Genomic DNA, 19975 nt, shown 5'->3' on the forward strand with positions numbered 1-19975 from the left:
TGAAATGCTACCGGTTCCACGCGCAGGACCAGCCAGACAGGCCCAGCTTTGCAGTCTCAATGCGTGGATGAGACAATGGTGTCGGGTGGAAGGGTTCGGATTTGTTAGGCACTGGGGAACATTTTGGGACAAGCCGGGCCTGTACAAAAGGGACGGGCTCCACTTGAACCAGAATGGAACCAGACTGCTGGCACTTAAAATTAAAAAGGTAGCAGAGCAGCTTTTAAACTGACTGAGGGGGGAAACCCGACAGGAGCTGAGAAAGGTCCGGTTCGGAATAAACCTCCCCCCTGGGATAAAAACCAAAAAAATGATGAAATTTTAAAAGGGGTAGGCCTAGAAGTAGGCATTGTGAGAGCAGGGGCACAGGATATCAATTCAGAAGAGCAAAATTACCACAGGCCTAACCACAAGTGCCAAAGACACTTGAAGAGACACTGCTTACAAGTGCCTGTACGCTAATGCTAGGAGCCTCCGAACCAAGATGGGAGAACTGGAGTGCTTGGTCTTAGAGGAGAGCATTGATATAGTGAGCATAACGGAGACCTGGTGGAATGGAGAAAACCAGTGGGATACGGTTATCCCTGGATATAAACTATATCGGAAGGACAGGGAAGGACGTATTGGTGGCGGAGTCGCTCTATACGTGAAAGAAGGCATTGAATCCAGCAAGCTCAAAACCCCAAAAGAGGCAGACTCCTCCACAGAATCGTTGTGGGTGGTGATACCATGCCCCAGGAGGGACTTAATACTGGGAACGATCTATCGTCCCCCTGATCAAAATGCTCAGGGAGACCTTGAGATGAGATATTATGAGATATGTCAACCCTTTCTGGTATCATACACATGATGAACTGGTTTGTGTCTCAACAGACCCCCAGATGAGTCAAAGACTTGAGTGGGAGACAATGCACTTTTCTCCCTTTTGACTACAAACCCGAAGTCCTGTAGACATGCTACAGTTTTCAAGGTATGTTGCAGACGTAACTCCTGTGAAGGCCACCGAAGGAGGAAGTCATCCAGGTAAGGATGAATGCCAATGCCCTGAACTCTGAGATGGGCCACTAATGCCACCAGCACCTTGGTGAAAACCTTTGGAGCTGAGAAACGCTGAAGGGCAATGTCCGGTACTGGCAGTGATCCTGACTGTAGGTGAGTCAGATAAAGCGACAGTGAGACAGCCAAATTGGAATGTGAAAGTATGTCTCAGAGAGGTTGATCAAGGTCATCCAATCCCCTTTTCTCAGTGCCTCCCGAATGGACTGCTACATCTCCATTTTGAAGTGTTTCTTCCTCAGAAATCTGTTGAGCCATCTGAAGTCCAAAATGGTGGACATTGCCATTTTTTTTGGCATCATGAAAATAATAGAATAAACCCCAAACTTCCTCTTCAAGGGAGGGACCTTCTCTATAGCATGAACCTCCAGCAGATGCTGGAGGGCCTTCAGATAATTTTGGTGCTTCTCTGGAATGAGAAGTCGGGATAAACCTGGAATGCAGAACTTGAGTGAACTCCAGGGAGTAGTCATTACTGGTGGTGCTGAGAACCCATCTGTCTGAGGTGATCTGAGGCCACCAAAGGGCAAAAGCCAACAGCCTTTCCCTAGCTCTGCCCCATGTCCTATTGGCTGGAAGACCCTGTCCCCTATCCTGCTTATTGGCCCAGCAGGGACAAAAGAAGAAGCCACAAGACTTGGCAAACTGCCTTTGGGGACAAAAGGACTGACTGAACAGCCCCTTAGGATCCTCATTAGCAGGGGGCAAGGCCTTCCTCTTATCTTTGGTCTCAGTGAGGTGGGCCTCTAAACACACACCAAAAAGTTTAGTGCCAGAAAACAAGAGACTTACAAAGCATATCTGGGAACCTGTATTCACCTCCCACTGACAAAGCCAGATGTTCCTGCACACCACAGAAGTGGAAGCCATAGACCATGCACTAAATTGCAGAGCATCTGGGGAAGCATCCATGGCCAAGGAGGAAGCATAAGTAATCATCCTTAAACCATCTTTAATATGCTCAGGAACATCCTCCTTACAGGCCATTTCATCAGCCCAGATTTTAACAGCCCTAGGAAAAACAGATGCTGTGGCAGCCACCCTGAAAATGACAGCTTCTGCCTCAAAACTAAGGTGGAGGGCAATCTCCACTGGTTTGTCACAAGGATCCCTGGGGCACCCCTCCTCTTCTGATGGAATAGCAACAGGAGATGCAAGTGCAGCCACTGGAGGCAGAAAACCCCACCACCAGAGAGTGAGAAGACCCCACCAAGTCAGAACTAGATGGGGATCTGTGGGACTTCCTCTTCTTACGAACCCTTCTTACCACCCCTAGACTTTTTGTAATGTTTTCTATATCTGTGAGACCTCCTGGAATTGGATCTGCCCTTGACCTGACCCCTGGAAGCCTGAGCATCAAGCCCACCAACAAGTATCCCTTTCTCCTCATCCATGTGGGAACAAATGAACCTGCCAAACGGAACTATGAAAAAAATAACATCAGACTCTGAAGCTCTGGGAAGGAAACTCAAGGACTTTGGAACAAATCCCAACAGGCACTCCCTCTTGGCTTAGTTTCTTTGCAGGACACGCTGTCACCAAACAGCTTTCTCTCAGAGAAGAACAGTTGGAAACTGAGCTGTTCCCACTGAAAGTAGACAAAATTCTCCCCCTACCCACCAATGTGACAACAAACTGAGAAGGGAGGAGAGGAGACTTACAATCATACACATAAGCATTTCTTTAAAAAACACAACTTACAGACTGAAGAATCACACAAGGATAGGAGACTCCATCCCAAACAAATGCACAGCATAACAGGAACAAGGGACCACCAGGAAAAAGACAGAGAACTGGCCAAACTAGAGAACCCAGCCTTCTCCTACCGCAGGTAGAGCTGGTCTAGCTAGGGGGATGATTCCTCTTCCTTGAGAGGAGGCAAAAGGATTGAGAGGACCCTGCCTAATCCCTCCAATAGGTGGTGCCATCCCTACAAAGAATGTCTTCCATCAGGATCTGGTAAATACTGAAATTTAGCTTCTCACATTATGCCACTTTTGAGCCATTTTGGTTTTCTGTTGGAAGACTTTCCTGGGATCGGATTTTTGTGGATTTGGATGTTATTCAGTAGGGAATTCTGGATTGGAAACCATTGAAAAAGCTTCTATTGCGACTTCCGGGAAGGGTGACTTCGCTTGTGCCTGCTTTTGAGACGGGCTCCCGCCTCAAAAGAAGCTTATTCAGATATAAATCAGTCAGAACATTTTTTTTTTGACTGATGAAATTTCTCCCAGGCAGGGAGAAACGTAGAGATCAACCTCAAAAGCCTGTTTTTGTTGGGAGGACTGGATTTCATTAATTTATGAGAAAAGGTCCAGCCAGCAATGCTGGACGGACTTCCGAACAAGCTCTATCTGATTAATGCGATACGTTTATCTTTTCTTCAAAGAGAAAACGGACTAACAGGCAAGCACCCTTCTTTCTATTCTTTTTTTTACTTGGTTTAAATTGTTGCAGCAAAAAGAGATTTGTCAAATGAATCAGCTTTAAAGAACTTCTGGGTGAGCTATAACTCTTCTCTGTTATTCACGAAATTAACAGCTTATCTCTGTTTCTATTGCAAAAAGCTGTCCTGGAAGTGCATTCTAAAGATATAAACAGAAGAGGGATTTCTATTCCGAGGAACTTTATATTGTCTGGGACTATTCTCTTTTTGGTCTATTTTATTTTGACGAATCTGCTTCTTCACAACGCCACTAACTGTTTTGATGCTGGGAACTAAATTTGTTTTGTGTTCTTGAACATAGAGAGATAAGGCAGGCTGCTCTGTTTATACTGTGATGTCATCAAGCCTGGAATATTAACCCAATTGTTGCTGAAATAAGAAGTGGTTCTTCTTTATTTTTGTTTTGTTTTGTTTTCGTGGTTTTAAAAATGGCAATCAAGAAAGTGGCTGAGAATCTGGAAGTAATTATGTTTCAGAAAATAATGGATGAGATTGAGATAACGAAACAAACCCTGCGACAGGGCAGTAAGGAGCTGAAAATTGAACTGAGCAAAATGACGCAGGAGCTTAAAGAAATAGGGGATCCTGTTAGAGAGGAGAATGAGATCAGAGATGAGAAAAGAAAAAAGAAAGGGAAGATACAAGCCCTGGAGATTGGAACAAATGTGGAATTGGAAAAAGATCTGGAGTTTATGGATATTAGAAATAAAATCTACTGTTTGGAATTTAACGTTATCTCTGAAGAAACTAATGAAGATATTAGAGATAAAGTTATCAATGGCTTGGATAATCTTCTGGACTGGAATGACGTGATGGAGCTTGATATAGAGAAAATCTATGGAATTAACTGCAGCCATGTGACAATGGAAAAACTCTCAAGAGATGAGCCAGTGCATTTTGTAAAAAAGAAGAACACAGATATGACTTTACAACAATATTTCAGCAACTTATTCAGAATTGATGGCAAGAAAATATTTGGGATAGAGGAAATTCCCATCAGACTCTTATTATATGACTATGGCTATGACAGCAAGATTATTATGGAATACTGATAATGGAAGATTGGACACTGAAATTACTGGACTTAACAGGACTATTGAAGATGGAAGATGGAATTAATATGAATAATGGAATAATGGCTATTGAAATTATTGGACCTAACAGATTTTGATGAGATGGATTAATCGATATGTTTATTTGGACTATGGTTATGACAATAAGATTATTATTATTATTAATGAGATGGATTAATCAACATGTTTATTTGGAGAAAAATTGATAGATATATTTCTTAAAGAATTGAAACCTCTCTTTGACATTTTGTGGAAAGAATAAAGTAATGTTTATGAGATTTGATGATTAATTAAGATAACTACTGGAGGAAAGTGATTTTATAATATAATTTAAGAGACAGGATTGTTATATATTGTAGACCTACAACTGATTTGATCTGCGACAAATGGGAAGTCAACATTTTATTTTTTTGTTTAATCATTTTTGTTTTGTTTTGTTTTTTGTCTTTGAATGTTTTATGATTTTGTTTTGTATGTTTTATGAAAATTTGAATAAAAATTATTGTAAAAAAAAAAGAAAAGAAAAAGCTTCTATTGCAATTTGTGGGGGATTTGTGGGGGTTCCCTGTATTATCCCTGGATTATACTATAGAGGGAAGGTATCGTCTGTAATGTGAACTGTTATGCCTGTGTTTCTCAGATCCAGGGCCGGCTCCAGGAATGCCAGGGCCCTTGGACATCAGCTTGCCCTGGTCCCCGGTCTGTGTGTGTGTGTGCGCACGTGCACACCCACGCGCATGCCCCCCCACGCCCCCCACCTACCTGTCTGCTGTCTTTTACCATTGCCCTTAACAAAGATGGAGGCTGCAGTTTCCCTAAGGGGATGATGCCGCCGCCACCATCTTTGTTGATGGCACATGTACGTGATACGCGCGCGCATCTCTGCCATCAACTAAGATGGCAGCAGGGGCTTCAGTACCTTAGGGGAACCGCAGCAGACAGGTAGGCGGGGTGTGGGGGGGCATGGGGGGCACAGATCGCAGAAGGGGAGCGGAGGGGCTGCTGAGGGGCCCCCTGTAGCTCCAGGAGCCATCAGGCCAGTGCCCAACCTGGCCACCCTTTAGAACCGGCCCTGCTCAGATCACTGATGGATGGTATTATCCATACATTTTCCACTCTCTGCCAGTTACAATTCAGGCAGTGTATTCACTCCAGCATTAATCTCAAGGAATTCAGTCTTAAGTGTGCATAGGGCTGCTAAACTAAAAAGTAGATAGCTCAGGAATTGGTTCTTTTGCTCATTTCATCTGTCACAAAATGGAACTTGCTCTATGGCACTTAGAACACATTCCCTCTACTTGTAAGTGGCCAAGGCATTTATGACAACAGCTTAACTTCTTCAGTTTGTTGCACTGTCTTGTACAAAGTAAACAAGAATTATATCCTTGTATCTGAAAGCAAAACACCATGTTTCTCAGAAACCAAAGAGGCAGCCTACCTGAAATGGGGTCCCAGATTGATGGCTGGAGCAAACGGTTTGTCTGTGACAATGGTGGTACCACTGCCAGTGGCCTGGACGGGGATAATGTAAGAATTGCTGTTCTCTATGACTAGGTTAACTTTGTCCTGGAAGAGCACAGTGTCATCCAGATTAGCTATTAGTGTGAGTGATATCTCATCCTCTGGAGGGACAATCCCTTTATTAGGCTCAATCCTCCATAGTGAATTACCACGAGCCTGAAAAGCAATCCAAGGCAGAATCTTATTAAAAAGAAAGAATACAGCAGTACTTCAAGCAGTAAACATTTCTTAAGAAATTGCAAATATGTAAATCCACTAAAAAGTAGCGAGCAGCCCACTTAGTGGAACTTGTATTCTGTATAGCACCATGTTATGCACTCTGTGAAACTAAACAAATATGAAGTTGTCCATTAAAATAATTCAGTGAGGATCACAACAGCCTGAACTAGGCACACGTTTTAGAGGGCTGGGGCACTTTTGAAAACCAGGAAGCTATTTGGAGAGCTGAATTGCTACTGTGTCAACTGGAAGACCAACAGAGCAAAGCGTCCCATTCAGTAGCACAGACAAGAAGGTTAAGAAACATACAACAGGAAACACACAGCAAAGAGAAAGGATTTCAGATTCTTTATCAGCGTTTCTTAGTTGCTTTTCTGCCAAACATACTCAAAGCAGCATATAAAAGTAAAAACATAAATCACATAAAACATAAAAGCCAATTAAAGAAGACAAACTATAAAAATCACACTACATCTCAAACACAGCAGCAAAATCCTAGTTATAAAATCCTTGCAGCAGTCCATCAACAGGGAGAAGGCATTCCAATAAAGAGAAATCTTCACCTGACACCAAGAAAAGTGACCAGACAGATTCCAGTAAGTTTAGTTAGGTGGGCAGCACTACAGTAAAGAAGGCCTTGCTCCTTGCTTACTCATCCAGCATGCAGGGCAGGGCCTCTCCTCTCCAGCAGATCTCAAGAGATGGACAGCAATGGATCCTCAAGTACAGCGGAGCCAAGCCATTAAGGCTTTAAAAGAAACCCTTGCACTTTTACTGGGGCTGAGAAACTATGTAGCTGAACTAATGGAATAGGAATTGTTCTCTGTATCGTGCTCCCACCAGGTGGGCTGCAGTTTCTGGCCATCTCCAGAGGTAGCCCCACATCAAAGTGAACATGTGCTCCCACGTCCATTTCTCTCATTCAGGAAAGCTGGAGCTTGGAGCAAATGCTTAAACAATGAAGCAGCTCAGAGTGAGTGTAGAGCCTCTGAATGTCCCACCCCTTCCTGGCTCTCAGTCAGGCCCTAATCCATGAGCAGAAGCCCCAAATCTCTATACCAGGGAGTGTAGGAAACTGCTTTATACCGAGTCAGATCGTTAGCTCAGTGTTGTTTACACTGACTGGCAGCAGCTCTCCAGGATTTCATACAGATTCTCTCCTACTCCTACCTGGAGATGCTGCCAGGGATTGGACCTGGGACCTTCTGCATGCAAAGTAGATGTTGTACCACTGAGCCATGGCCCTGCCACAGGGGTGGGGGACTTTTTTGGCTTGACGCTCCAGATCTTCATCTGGTACCACCCCATGAGCCAACTTTGACAGGTGGGAGGTGCAATCCACCTGTCAATCACATGATGTCATTATGATTGACAGGTAGGTTGCCTTGCCCCCGTCAAAATCCCTTGTGCTTGTTTAGCAGACACTGACAATGACAGAGATTGTTCCATTGTACAGCGATGAAGGGAAAAGTGGGTCTGTGTTTCTGCTAGACTTAGTGAAAGCAAGCAGACCCTTTTATTAAAAAAAAAAAAAGGCCTCCTGTGCCAATCCTTTGGGGCAGTCATCAGCTGGTATCAGCTGATGGTGGATGGACCTAGTTTTGGGAAAATGGCCTAGGGGCCAAATTGGCCTGAGAGCTGGAGGTTTCCACCCCTGCTCTACACCACCCACCAGGACACCCATATCTCCAAAATCTGAGGTGGATCCCTTTCATTATAAACAGGAAGTTACCATGAGCATAACAAAACAATGGTGTGTGTAATCCCAAATCACCTCCTTTTGATGGCCTGGAAAACAGACTCCTTCCAAATTTCATGTCATGTATAATAAAGCAAAAAAGAAAAGAAAAAGGGTGCATTTGTGTTATATTTGTACTTATGTTACATGCACAGGCTGCAGCCAACAGCACTTCTTTTCTTTCAAGCCAGAGGATTATACAGCCACAAGAGCGGCTGTATACTATAGTCAGCACGGATTTTTCACATGCCACCATGTTAAATTGAAAATACCCCCCATACTGTTCTGCTGCTTCCCATAAGCTAATTTCAATTCAAAATCTTACAAAACGTATAGTCCTGAACTCAGATGCTTGCTTAACAACCATCTAAGGCAGTGTTTCTCAACCGGTGTGCCTCCCAATGTTGTTGGACCACAACTCCCATCAGCCTCAGCCAGCATTGCCAATGGCCAGGAAAGATGGGAATTGCGGTCCAACAACATCTGGAGGCACACCAGTTGAGAAACACTGCTCTAAGGTTTACTGGTGATACACAAAACACTCAGAGAGAATCTAGAGTTCAAAGTCTAAAACAAGAGAAAAATAATCCAGACCCCGTTGGTCTTTTTTCTGTCAGTGGTCTCATAATTTGTTGAAACTAATTAAAAATCAGCCATGTTTACATAGTACCTGTAATTCTATTACTGACCTTGCCCCACGCTCTGACCTTTACCTTCTGCAGTTTAAAAGTTTAAAAAATGCATGGTTGATTTTTAATTAATTAAAGAAAATTAACATTGGAATCTATGATAGCGTAGACATGCTCAGTAATGACCAACTGTCAGTGTTCTAAAAGCCAGAATCACAGCTGTTTGGCTTGTCTAATAAGAGCCATGCCCCTGCCAGACATTTATTCCGCTTTAAACAGCCATGGCTTCCTCCAAAGAACACTAGGAAGTGTAGTTTGTGAAGGATGCTGAGAGATGTTAGGCAACTCCTATTCCTCTGACCAAGCTCCAGTGGCCAGAGTGGTTTAACAGTCAGCCCCTCTTCCCAGAGAATTCTGGGGATTGTAGCTCTGTGAGGGGAATACAGCATCTCCTAGCAACTCTCAACCCCTTCACAAGCTACTTTCCAGGATTCCTTGGGGGAAGCCATGACTGCTTAAAGTGGAATAAATGCCTGGTGTGGGTGAGGCCAGGGACAGGTTTGGTTTAAATTTGGGTGAGAGACTACATGTGTCTGCTGTAGAATAAAAAGGTGGGAGTAACCCCGAAAAACAATGTAACTGTTCACAATGTTTTCCTTTTGGAAAGGAAAGGGGCTTTTCCTCTGCCCAGTACCCACCCACCCAATCTCCTGCCCTCCCTTCCCCTCCTTCTTCCTCCCTTCATCTCCCCTTCCCTTCCTTCTCTTTCCTCCTCCCCTACTTGCCTCTCCCCCAGGTCAGTTCCACATATTCTAAGCATGATTGCATGGGAGTAAATCCCATTGAGCTCAATAAGCATGCAAATGATCAAACCTGCCCTTTCCCTCCCTCCCTCCCATCTCTTCCTCCTCTTTCCCCTGTCCCCACTCCATCCATCTCTCCCCTCCTCCCTGCCCCTCCTTCAGGTTTTCCCCTATCCTAAGCATGATTGCTCAGAAATAAATCCCATTGAACTCAATAAGCATGCAAATGATCAAACCTGCCCTCCTCCTCTCCTCTCCCTCCTGCCTGCTCTCATCCCCCTCCCCCCTCCCCCCTCCCCCCTCCCCCCTCTCCCCTCTCCATCCCCCTGTGGTCAGTTTCACATATCCTAAGCATGATTGCAGGGGAGTAAATCCCACTAACTCAATAAGCATGCAAATAATCAATCCATTCTCAGCAAACTTACATAGGATCTAGGGTTGCCGGGTTCAGGGCCTGAGACTGATCCTGTATCTTTAGGAGAAGATAAAGTCAGCCAAGTGCAGGTGTTCTTGCAACACTGTAATGGGAAAAATCACAAGGTGGAATTCTCCCTTCCCCCTGCACAACTTTTAAAGATACAGAAGACCTCTTGATTGCCAGGTCTGGCTTCGAAGAGGTCTTTTGTACCTTCAAAAGTTGTGCAGGGGGAAGGGAGAATTCCACCTTGTGGTTGTTCCCATTACAATGTTGCAAGAACACCTGCACTTGGCTGACTTTATCTTCTCCTAAAGATACAGGATCAGTCTCAGGCCCTGAACCCGGCAACCCTAAGTTAGGATCCCATTTCTTACCTCCCAGATTAGAAAGCAGAGATATTCACTAATAGGTAAAAATCCTTGTGGTTTAAGAACTTACCTATAGCCAACAGATATTTTTAATCAAACTTTAAAAAGCAGGGAAATTGGGCAGCTATAGTGAATGCACCAGGGGAGCAGTAGACCTGACCTCCTCTCTGAGATATTGTGCTGCCCTACAAATTTGTCAAAATCCAAACACAATTGGGATTGGTCTTTCACAGTCCAATCTACATCCTGTATAGCTTGGAAGAATTTGGTAACATGTGCGTCTGAGCATATGGTGGGTGGTGGCAACATCTGCAATCAGGACTAATCTCCAAGGATAATTATATTTTTGTTAGTTGGTTGATGTTCTTCTTACTTTGCTTCTTTCCTGTGTTACTATGGTTTCTACAGAGACTCTAACCTAGAAAATTATATTTCACTCATTATACATCCTACAAATCTGTGCCAAGTTTATTTTTATTATTTTGAAAGCCTTTTTATTGATCATTGTCATATGATGGTGAAGATAAGTCTCTTGTGTTTCAAACTAGAGATTATATTCTATTTTGGGTGCATTTACAGCTGAATCTGAAACTGCAGTTTGATGTAAAATTAGACTGATTACAATATGTTGCTACTTAAGCAATTAATCTAGCTGTTGGAAAAAACAAACTTAGCCTGCCCAAGATGCATGTGCTCAGCCTGCTATGCTTAAACCATTCCACTTAAGGAAGGGTGGGCATGGTCAATTAAAAACATAGAACATACCTAGAAATTTGCTAGAATGTATTTCACCTCCCACTATTTTATCTTGTGCAAACTGAGACACTCCTCATGTCCACTGGAGATTATTCTGCAGAATAGTCACTGTCATTATTCCACAATTTTTGGAGGGTTTTTTTGTGTAAATTATGCAAAGTGTTGCTGTACTTCACATATTCACAGAAAGAGAAGCAAAAGAAAATAATTCACCATAGGAAACATCGCTAAAATTGCAAAGTAAATCAAATATATTTAAAATGAATATCTGAACTACATCAACTGTCTTAGTATTGTTGCTTCCTCCCTGCTAAAACAAGATCAGCACAGCACATGGCTTGTTTCTGTTATTTGGCATGATTGCATGTGTTGGCACCACTCACCATATGCTCAGAGGCACATGTTACCAAATTCTTCCAAGATACACAGGAAGTGGATTGGACTGTGAAAGACCAACCCAAATTGTGTCTGCATTTTAACCAGTTTGTAGGGCAGTACAATATCTCAGAGAGGAGGTCAGGTCTCATGCTCCCGTTGCATTCACTATTGCTGTCCAATTTCCCTGCTTTTTAAAGTTTGGTAGAAATATCTGTTGGTTATAGGCAAGGGTTTTTTTTGCCTATGAATGATATTTGGCTTAGGTTGACATGAATTACCCAGGTGCCCCTTTTGTAATTCATCCTAGCTCAGCCTGGTCTGGCAGCCTGATGTCTCATAAACATTTTTAACAGTGCCTGATATGGAAATCTGATGTAACCCAGGCCAAGAAACCAACACTGAGAAACTGCAATGGATGAGTTCAGGAACAGAGAAAAACTGTATGCTTTCCTCATCTGCGCGAGTATGGATTTCATGGCAGTCCCAAAGAAAGTGTCGCTCTTTTGACCAGTTGATTGAAAGGGCAAAAACAGCAGGCAAAGAGGCATTAATGCCTTTAGCCCCCAGATATGCAGTTTTCCAGAGGCAAGATAACCCCCTTCCTAGGACTGAAAGTTTATTACTCCTGAGAAATGAAGACATTTCTATTTCTTTATTTGTTTGACTTATATCCCAGCATTCCTTCCAGTAGGAGCCCAAGACAGCAAACAAAAGCACTAAAAACACTTTGAAACATCATAAACTACAGGCATGCAGGTGGCCATTGTACAGCCTTAATAAAGAGGAGAAGAGTAGGGAGGAAAAACAAAGAAGTAGTTACTGAAGGAGGAATCAGTAAGCAAAGAATAGGTTGCCTTTCTGCCTATCGCTCTCCCATTGGTTCAGATTACTTGTTCCAAGCACTGGTGCTTAACTTCTTGGAGTTTAATGGTAATGCAAGGCCACAGCAGCCAGAGGCCCTATTACCATACCTAATGGTCCAGCAAGCATCTGAGGAAACCGAGGCATATCCTCACTGCCAGCTGCTCCTCTTCCTGGTTATCTGCTTTTTTGCAGCTGAGTTTATTTCCTCCTCCCAAGGAGACCCCTGGTGATAGCCAAATGGGTACTCCTATGGCCACTCTGGTCTTCCCACTCTTGAAGCTGGGAGGGGGGGTGAGAACTGGGGATCAAAGCAGTGGTTGGGATATGGCTACAGGGATTAATGGAGGACTTGCCAGGTGAGACATCCATTAAGCCATGGCACTTCAGACTGCCTAGGGCCTGTGGTGGGTTCCTCCAGGAAAGCTGGGGTTCCCAATTGTACTGGGGTTCTTCATGGAGTTTTTTCCATGTCTCTTCCTCAGAAGAGGGGTCCCAAGGATGTGGATCAGACAGGATCCTGACAAGGAGCCATGGCACGCCAGGGGTCCCTGGAACACCTAGCATGCTACTACCATGGTATATGCTTAAAATGAGGCTTGTATTAACTCCAACACAGCTTTCCCCAAGGGATGTGTGAAACAGCCTTCCCCTTGGCATAGAAGATTGTAGCCAATTTTGGTGGTAGCAGATTTCAGCATAGCCACTGATAGCACTAATATCTCTGTGTCAGAACTCCTAATTAGCCCAGATAGACATCACAAAGAGCAAGGCCTGGCTAGGTCAGCCTGCTATTGTCTCTGTGCTTTCAGCAAACGCCTGCTCTGCTAAAGACTTGTGGCCAGGCCACTGCTGAACTGAAGTGGGCTCAGCTGAGCTCTCTCTACAAGATCAGACCATCTTTCCATTGTAATGGACAACGAGTTTTACGCAGCTCAAAAGCTTGCACACTCCCACACCTCAAGAAGTTAGTAAAATGAAACTATATTGCTTCACACTTTGTTCCATGCCTCAGCTGTAGAACTTCTTTGCATGCAGAAGGTCCCAGGTCCCTGGCATCTGCAGATAAGGCTGGCAATGTTTCCCGCCTGAAATCCTGGAGAACCGTTGAGCATCAGTGTAGCCACGGCCAGGGTACATGGACTGTTAGTCTGCCTTGATGTGGCGATGTGGGAGGCAGCCGGCTGGGCCTATTTAAGCCCACACCAGCTGCATGGTGCAGTGTTGGTGCATGAGGGCTCCCCCATGCCTAGTGCTGGCCTTGAGTCCATTAGGGAATGCAGCCTACCTCTGCTCATCCTTTCACTATATTATATTGGCTCTTGTTTCATGGCTCCGTTGCTTTTGAAGCAACATCCCAACCTGTTATCTGTATTTGGACTGAACTAGTCTGTGATAATTTTCTGGAATAACTGCAGGAACATTCCATCTCTGCTAGAAAGGTTGAAATTTCCAGACCAGTTCATACATACAATTCTAGACTTGTACAATATCCCATCAGATATCAGAGACCAGGGTATCAAGTCTACCATCTTTGTGAAAATATACAACCACTCCAAAAGTAGGCTGGTCTTTTGTGACCTCTTCATTGGCTGTACAACTGCTCTTCTGGTTAAATGCTGCCAGTAATTAATAGAGAGGGGATGATCACTTCTGAAATTACTCAGTTGGCGAGGAGGCACAGAGGCTGCAACACAAGAGCACAGCTGAAGATGTCTCTTTGATTGCACCCCTATTCTTATGCTTGTGAAATTCAACAGGATTCTATTGACTCCTTACCCAGATAGTCTCTGTCTTGGGAAGAAGCACAGAGAGGTGGGGCTGGAAAAGAGACTGATTTCTGTTATAATCCTTCTCAACAATATCCCTGGCTAAGGAAATGTTTTTTGGAAGAGTGATAAAGCTGTACTTCACACCCATGACCTCAGTAACCCTTACAACCACTCTGAAAGGCAGGCTGTAATTATTATCTCCATATTACGGACAGGCCACTGAGGAGGTCACTGTTTTGCTTCAGGGCATTTTGTAAGGTCATGGCTGAGGCTAGGGTTTGCACCAGAAACTTCCAGATCATAGCTTATGTTTTTAGTGCTTCTTTATTGTGTCAGGTGCAAAGCTGTGTGTGGAAAAGGCGCTGTGGATCTTCCTTCCTTCTTCACTTCTTACTGCTCCAATCTTTTTCAAAGTGACTGAGGAGGGACCCATTCAGGCTTCCCAGCTTCACATACAGCATTCTTATCTCCTGGCTGGGCCACTCACAGATTCTCAGGAGAAAGGCCTGTAGAGAATGCTTCGCCCCGATTTAGCACAGAATGCTTCGTCGCCATCTGTACAGCTCAGTGACCCTCCATCACTATATGCAAAAAAAGGGAAATGGCCAGAGGGTGGGGGAGGGGAGGAAAGGAGCACCATGTGATGTCAGTGAAGGTCTAATGCATTCAGAGGCCACAGAAAAACACCTGAGATCAACTACATCCAATGACCTTCCATCCCAAGATGATTTAATGAGAGGTCTTCACATACGATCAGACTATAGGGTGTTACAGACAATCCCTTCCCATTCAGTCTTCATTAGAAATTACTTCATGCTTTACTTACCATCTGTGCCTCAAATGGCGCAGGAATAACAGACTGGTTGGAAAGGTACAGCACTCTAGAAACATCTTTTAAAACCTGGATGCAGCCAAAGTCTACCATAGCTGGATGCACATAAACAACAGGGCCTTCTCCAAAAGTCACCAGCTGGATCATCTGTTTCAGAGAATAACAGGAAACAGAGCAAAGATGGAAAGTCAGCACCAGACTTTGGCTGTTAGAAGGGGTTAGGGTCAGGATAGCCAATGTGTTATTGGACTCCAACACCCATCTTCCCCAACCATTGGTCCTGCTGCCTCAGGCAGGTGGAGTCCAACAACACCTGGAAGGCAACACGTTGGCTGCCCCTGTTCTAACGGATCTTCCTGTTGGTGAGCTTTGGCTCAGTCTGAGAGCCACATCATGAGACCTGGATTCAAAATAAATACTGTACTGCTGCCTGACTCCCACGTGGGAGTCTGACTGCACTTGCCCTTCACATGCCCACTACTATAGGTAGGCAGTCCATATCAAGAGCCTATTTGCACATGAAAAGCCCATTTGTTGGAACTTCTTGGCATGAATAAAGGTATTTATTTCTTTATTTAATTTGTATCCCGCCCTTCCTCCCAGCAGGAGCCCAGGGAGGCAAACAAGGCACTAAAAACACTTTAAAACATCATAAAAACACATCTTAAAATACATTAAGACAAAACAGTGTTAACAACATTTTTAAAAACTTTTTTAAAAGGGTTAAAAACATTATTAAAAAACATATTAAGCAATTCTGACACAGACACACACTGGGATTGCTCTCAACTTAAAAGGCTTGTTGAAAAATAAAAGTCTTCAAAAGGCGCCAGAAAGATAGCAGAGATGGCACCTGCCTATTATTCAAAGGGAGGGAATTCCACAAGGTAGGTGCTGCCACACTAAAGGTCCATTTCCTATATTGTACAGAACGAACCTCCTGATAAGATGGTATCTGCAGGAGGCCCTCACCTGCAGAGCACAGTGATCGACTGGGTATATAAGGGGTAAGACGGTCTTTCAGGTATCCTGGTCCCGAGCTGTATAGGGCTTTGTACACCAAAACTAGAACCTTGAACTTGGCCTGGTAGCAAATGGGCAGCCAGTGCAATTCTTTCAGTAGTGGGGTGACATGTTGGCAATACCCTGCTCCAATGAGCAGTCTCGCCACCGCATTTTGCACCAGCTGCAGCTTCCGGATCAACCTCAAGGGCAGCCCCATATAGAGCGCATTACAGTAATCCAGCCTGGAGTTACCAGTGCGTGGACAACAGTGGTCAGGCTATCCCGGTCCAGAAACGGCCGCAGCTGTCTTACCAGCAGAAGCTGATAAAAGGCACTCCTAGCCACTGAGGTCACCTGGGCCTCTAGCAACAAAGATGGGTTCAGGAGTACCCCCAGACTACGGACCTGCTCTTTCAGAGGGAGTACGACCCCATCCAAAGCAGGCAACTGACCAATTATCCAAACTCGGGAACCACCAACCCACAGCGCTTCCGTCTTGTTAGGATTCAGACTCAGTTTATTGGGCCCTCATCCAGCCCACCACCAAGTCCAGGCAGCAGTCCAGGGCTTGCACGGCCTCTCCTGATTCAGAAGTTATGGAGAAATAGAGCTGGGTATCATCAGCATACTGCTGACACCTTGTCCCAAATCTCCTGATGACTGCTCCCAAGGGCTTCATATAGATGTTAAACAGCATGGGGGACAAGATGGTACCCTGCGGCACCCCACAGCACAGCTGCCAGGGGGACGAAAGACAGTCACCCAGTGCTATTATCTGAGAAAGACCCTGGAGATAGGATCGGAACCACTGTAAAACAGTGCCTCCAATACCCAGCTCACCAAGTCGGCCCAGAAGGATACCATGGTCAATGGTATCAAAAGCCGCTGAGAGATCAAGTAAGAATAACAGGATCGCACTCCCCGTCCTTCTCCCAATAAAGGTCATCCATCCGATTCAGTCCCATAGCCAGTCCTGAACCCAGACTGGGATGGGTCAAGAGAATCTGTTTCATCCAAGAGGACTTGCAGTTGCTACGCCACAACCCTCTCAATCACCTTCCCTAAAAAGGGGTATTTGCAACCAGTCGGTAGCTGTCACAAACCAATGGGTCCAGGGTGGGCTTTTTCAGGAGTGGTTGAATCACCGCCTCTTTCAAGGCAGCTGGAACCACTCCCTCCCACAATGATGCATTGACCACACCCTGGATGCACTCGGTCAGACCCCCTCAGCAAGCTTTAATAAGCCAAGAAGGGCAAGGGTCGAGAAGACATGTTGCGGGCCGCATCATCGCAAGGACCTTGTCCACGTCATCAGGCCACATCAACTGAAACTGTTCCCAAGAAATTGCAGCAGACGTTGCACTGGACACCTCAGTGGGGACTACAGTATATGTAGATGGGGCATCAAGACTGCTATGGAGGCGAGCAACTTTACCCACAAAGTGCCTTCCAAACAATTCACAGTGGGCCTCTGAAGGGTCTAAGACTCCATTTCCTGGAGTTGATGTCAACAGACCCCTGACAATACGGAAAAGCTCCACTGGACGGCTACTTGAGGATGCAATGGAGGCAGAGAAGTGGGCCTTCTTCGCCGCCCTCACCGCCACACAGTAGGCACAGGTATGATGTTTTACTTGTGCCAAATCAGCCTCACAGCACGTCTTTTGCCACTTGCGCTCTAACCATCGTCCAGCCTGTTTCATTGCCCTTAGCTCAGTGGTGTACCAAGGTGCAAACCGGGCTCCACAATGCCAGAGAGGGCGCTCAGGGGCAACCATGTCAAGAGCCCGATGCGCCTCGCTGTTCCACAGCGTGACAAGGGCTTCAACAGGGTCACCTGCTCTATCTACTGGGAACTCCCCCAGGGCATTCAGGAATCCAGTGGATTTTATTAGTCTCCTGCGGCGGACCATCTTAATCTGTCCACCCGCACTGCAGGGAAGGATCGGAGCCATAAGTCTAAACTTCACCAGGAAGTGATCTGACCATGACATCAACCCCCCCCATCTCCAGACCACCCCTTCCTTCATCTGGAGCAAAAAACAAGTCGAGGGTGTGCCCTGTCCTATGTGTTATGCCAGTAACAACTTGGACAGCCCCATGGTCATCATGGAGGCCATGAAGTCCTGAGCTGGTAGAGACAGCCTCAGCATGGACACTGAAATCACCCAGCACTATCATTCTGGGCTGCACCAATGCCACAGCCGAGACGACCTTCAACTGCTCGGTCAGAGAAGCTACCGGGCAGCAGGGTGGCCGATACACCAGCAGCAACCCTAGTGTGCTGTCTCCTTGGCCCAACACCAGGTGCAGGCCCTCACAGCCTGCTCCAAGACAGAGTGGTTTCTTGGTGACAGAGATGGAAGTTCTGTAGACCACAGCAACTCCTCCCCCCCCCCGTCCCTGCAGCCTGTGCTGGTGCTGCACCGAGTATCCAGGTGGGCAAAGTTGGGTTAGATGAACTCCTCCAAGCTTACCCACCCAGGCCTCGGTAATACAGATCTAATCGGCACCTTCATCCACAATCAAGTCATGGATGAGAGTGATCTGGCGTTAAACAACAACACACACAGGCCAGTGGGCACAGCAGATGAGCAACGAGGAACCCATCCATGAGAGGAGTGGCAGCAAGGAACAAGGCGCAGATAGCCTTGCCCTTGTCTTCTATGGTAATTCACCACATCCTCATGGCTATATTTCCCTCTGCCCGTAATCACTGAAATCCCATGTTCCTCCGTGCTAAGACTCCTCCTAAATACCTAATATGGGCCCAACACAAGCCCACCAACAAAACCTGCCGGAGCGAATTATCCCAGTAGGCCTCTGCGAGGATTGGGAACAGTCACACACATTCAAATTTACTCACACATCTATTCCCCCTCCTGACTCACACCCAGGGAGCGCCAGTCTTCTGCCAATTACAGACTCTCACTCTGAAGGCATCTGGCAACTTTCTCCTACCATTCAGTTCACTGCACAGGCTCCCACCCTGTGCAGGAACTACACATGCGCCACATGCCCTCCCCACCACCAATCTCCTCTAGACTGGTTTAACAGAAAACAAATTAAGAAATACAAAACAAGAAAAAGTAATAGAAGGGGGGTACAGCCCTCGCCCTCAGGACTCCCTAAGGGGCTCCCCCCAAGGGCAGCTGGGCTTTTATGCCTCCTGGTCCAGCCAGCAGCAGTTACAAGGGGCTGCGATATTAACTGCAGCCGCTCTCTGGAGCAAGGGCCAGGCAGGGAGTCCCAGTCCTTGCAGCATTTACCAGGGACTTCAGCTGTCTGGACAGACAGCAGCCCAAAGGAGCTAGTAGCCAGCACCCAGATGCCAGATACTCACTCCCAGGGCAGGTCTTCTTCAGTCCCCTCATGCTGCAGCTGTTCCTTTGTAGACTCCAAAAGGAATTTACACAGGGCATTGCTTGCAAGCCACTTGAAAGGAAAAGGAAAACATGGGAGTTTGCTATCAGTCCCATAGATCTTGTTAATTGGTCCATTGTGACAATGTATAACAATCCTGCCAAAGGCAAGCCCTACTTGGGTCTAGTTTGCCCTTAACAGGGAATTTGTATGTACAAACAGTAAGCAATATATATTCTTTTAGAAAAACTATAGGGTTTATAATAGTATAGCAGGCCAGCTAAAACTCCTCTCCTAGATCATAGTAGAAATGTGCTGGAATTAGAATTGCTTAGCATTACCTGATTGGCTAAGAAAATAATGTAGGCAGTGTAACCTCTACATAATGCTTACGTGTAGCTCCATGTCTTTGTCCTGGAATGTATAAAAAACCCAGGTGAGCAGTCATTCATTGGCGATCACTCGTGGCCGAGTAAGATTGTCTTCCAAGATAAGGTCTTTAATGGTGGGTCCATAAGTGACTGTGGAGGCCAATTCTGGGTCCACACAGCCTCCCACAGTGAGGACATAGGTTTCCAGATGGAAGATGGTCACAATGAGGATTTGCTTGATGTGCCTTCCGCTTAGCTCGTTTGTCCCTTTCGCCCTGTACTCATGCTTCTTCAAAGTCCATTGCACCTTTGATAATGGCCAACCTCCAATTGGGATGCTCATGGGCCAAGGCTTCCCATTTCTCA

The 19975-nt window shown here is 45.5% G+C and overlaps 1 protein-coding gene across 2 annotated transcripts in view; it reads right to left on the reverse strand.

The window, feature by feature from the left end:
• The window catches only part of HYDIN (HYDIN axonemal central pair apparatus protein), a 426739-nt gene that overhangs the window by 237354 nt on the left and 169410 nt on the right, over positions 1-19975 (reverse strand). The window contains exons 17-18 of one of the 2 annotated variants that reach the window (XM_061594057.1): positions 14865-15017; positions 6014-6252 (exon numbers count right to left, since the gene is read on the reverse strand). In XM_061594057.1, the coding sequence (XP_061450041.1) occupies positions 6014-6252; positions 14865-15017 (392 nt within the window). Of the gene's footprint in view, positions 1-6013; positions 6253-14363; positions 14620-14864; positions 15018-19975 lie in introns of those variants that run through there. The other variant, XM_061594056.1, reaches the window with a different exon arrangement.

The sequence above is a fragment of the Rhineura floridana genome, chromosome 13 (assembly GCF_030035675.1).
Source record: "Rhineura floridana isolate rRhiFlo1 chromosome 13, rRhiFlo1.hap2, whole genome shotgun sequence".
NCBI lineage: Eukaryota > Metazoa > Chordata > Lepidosauria > Squamata > Rhineuridae > Rhineura > Rhineura floridana.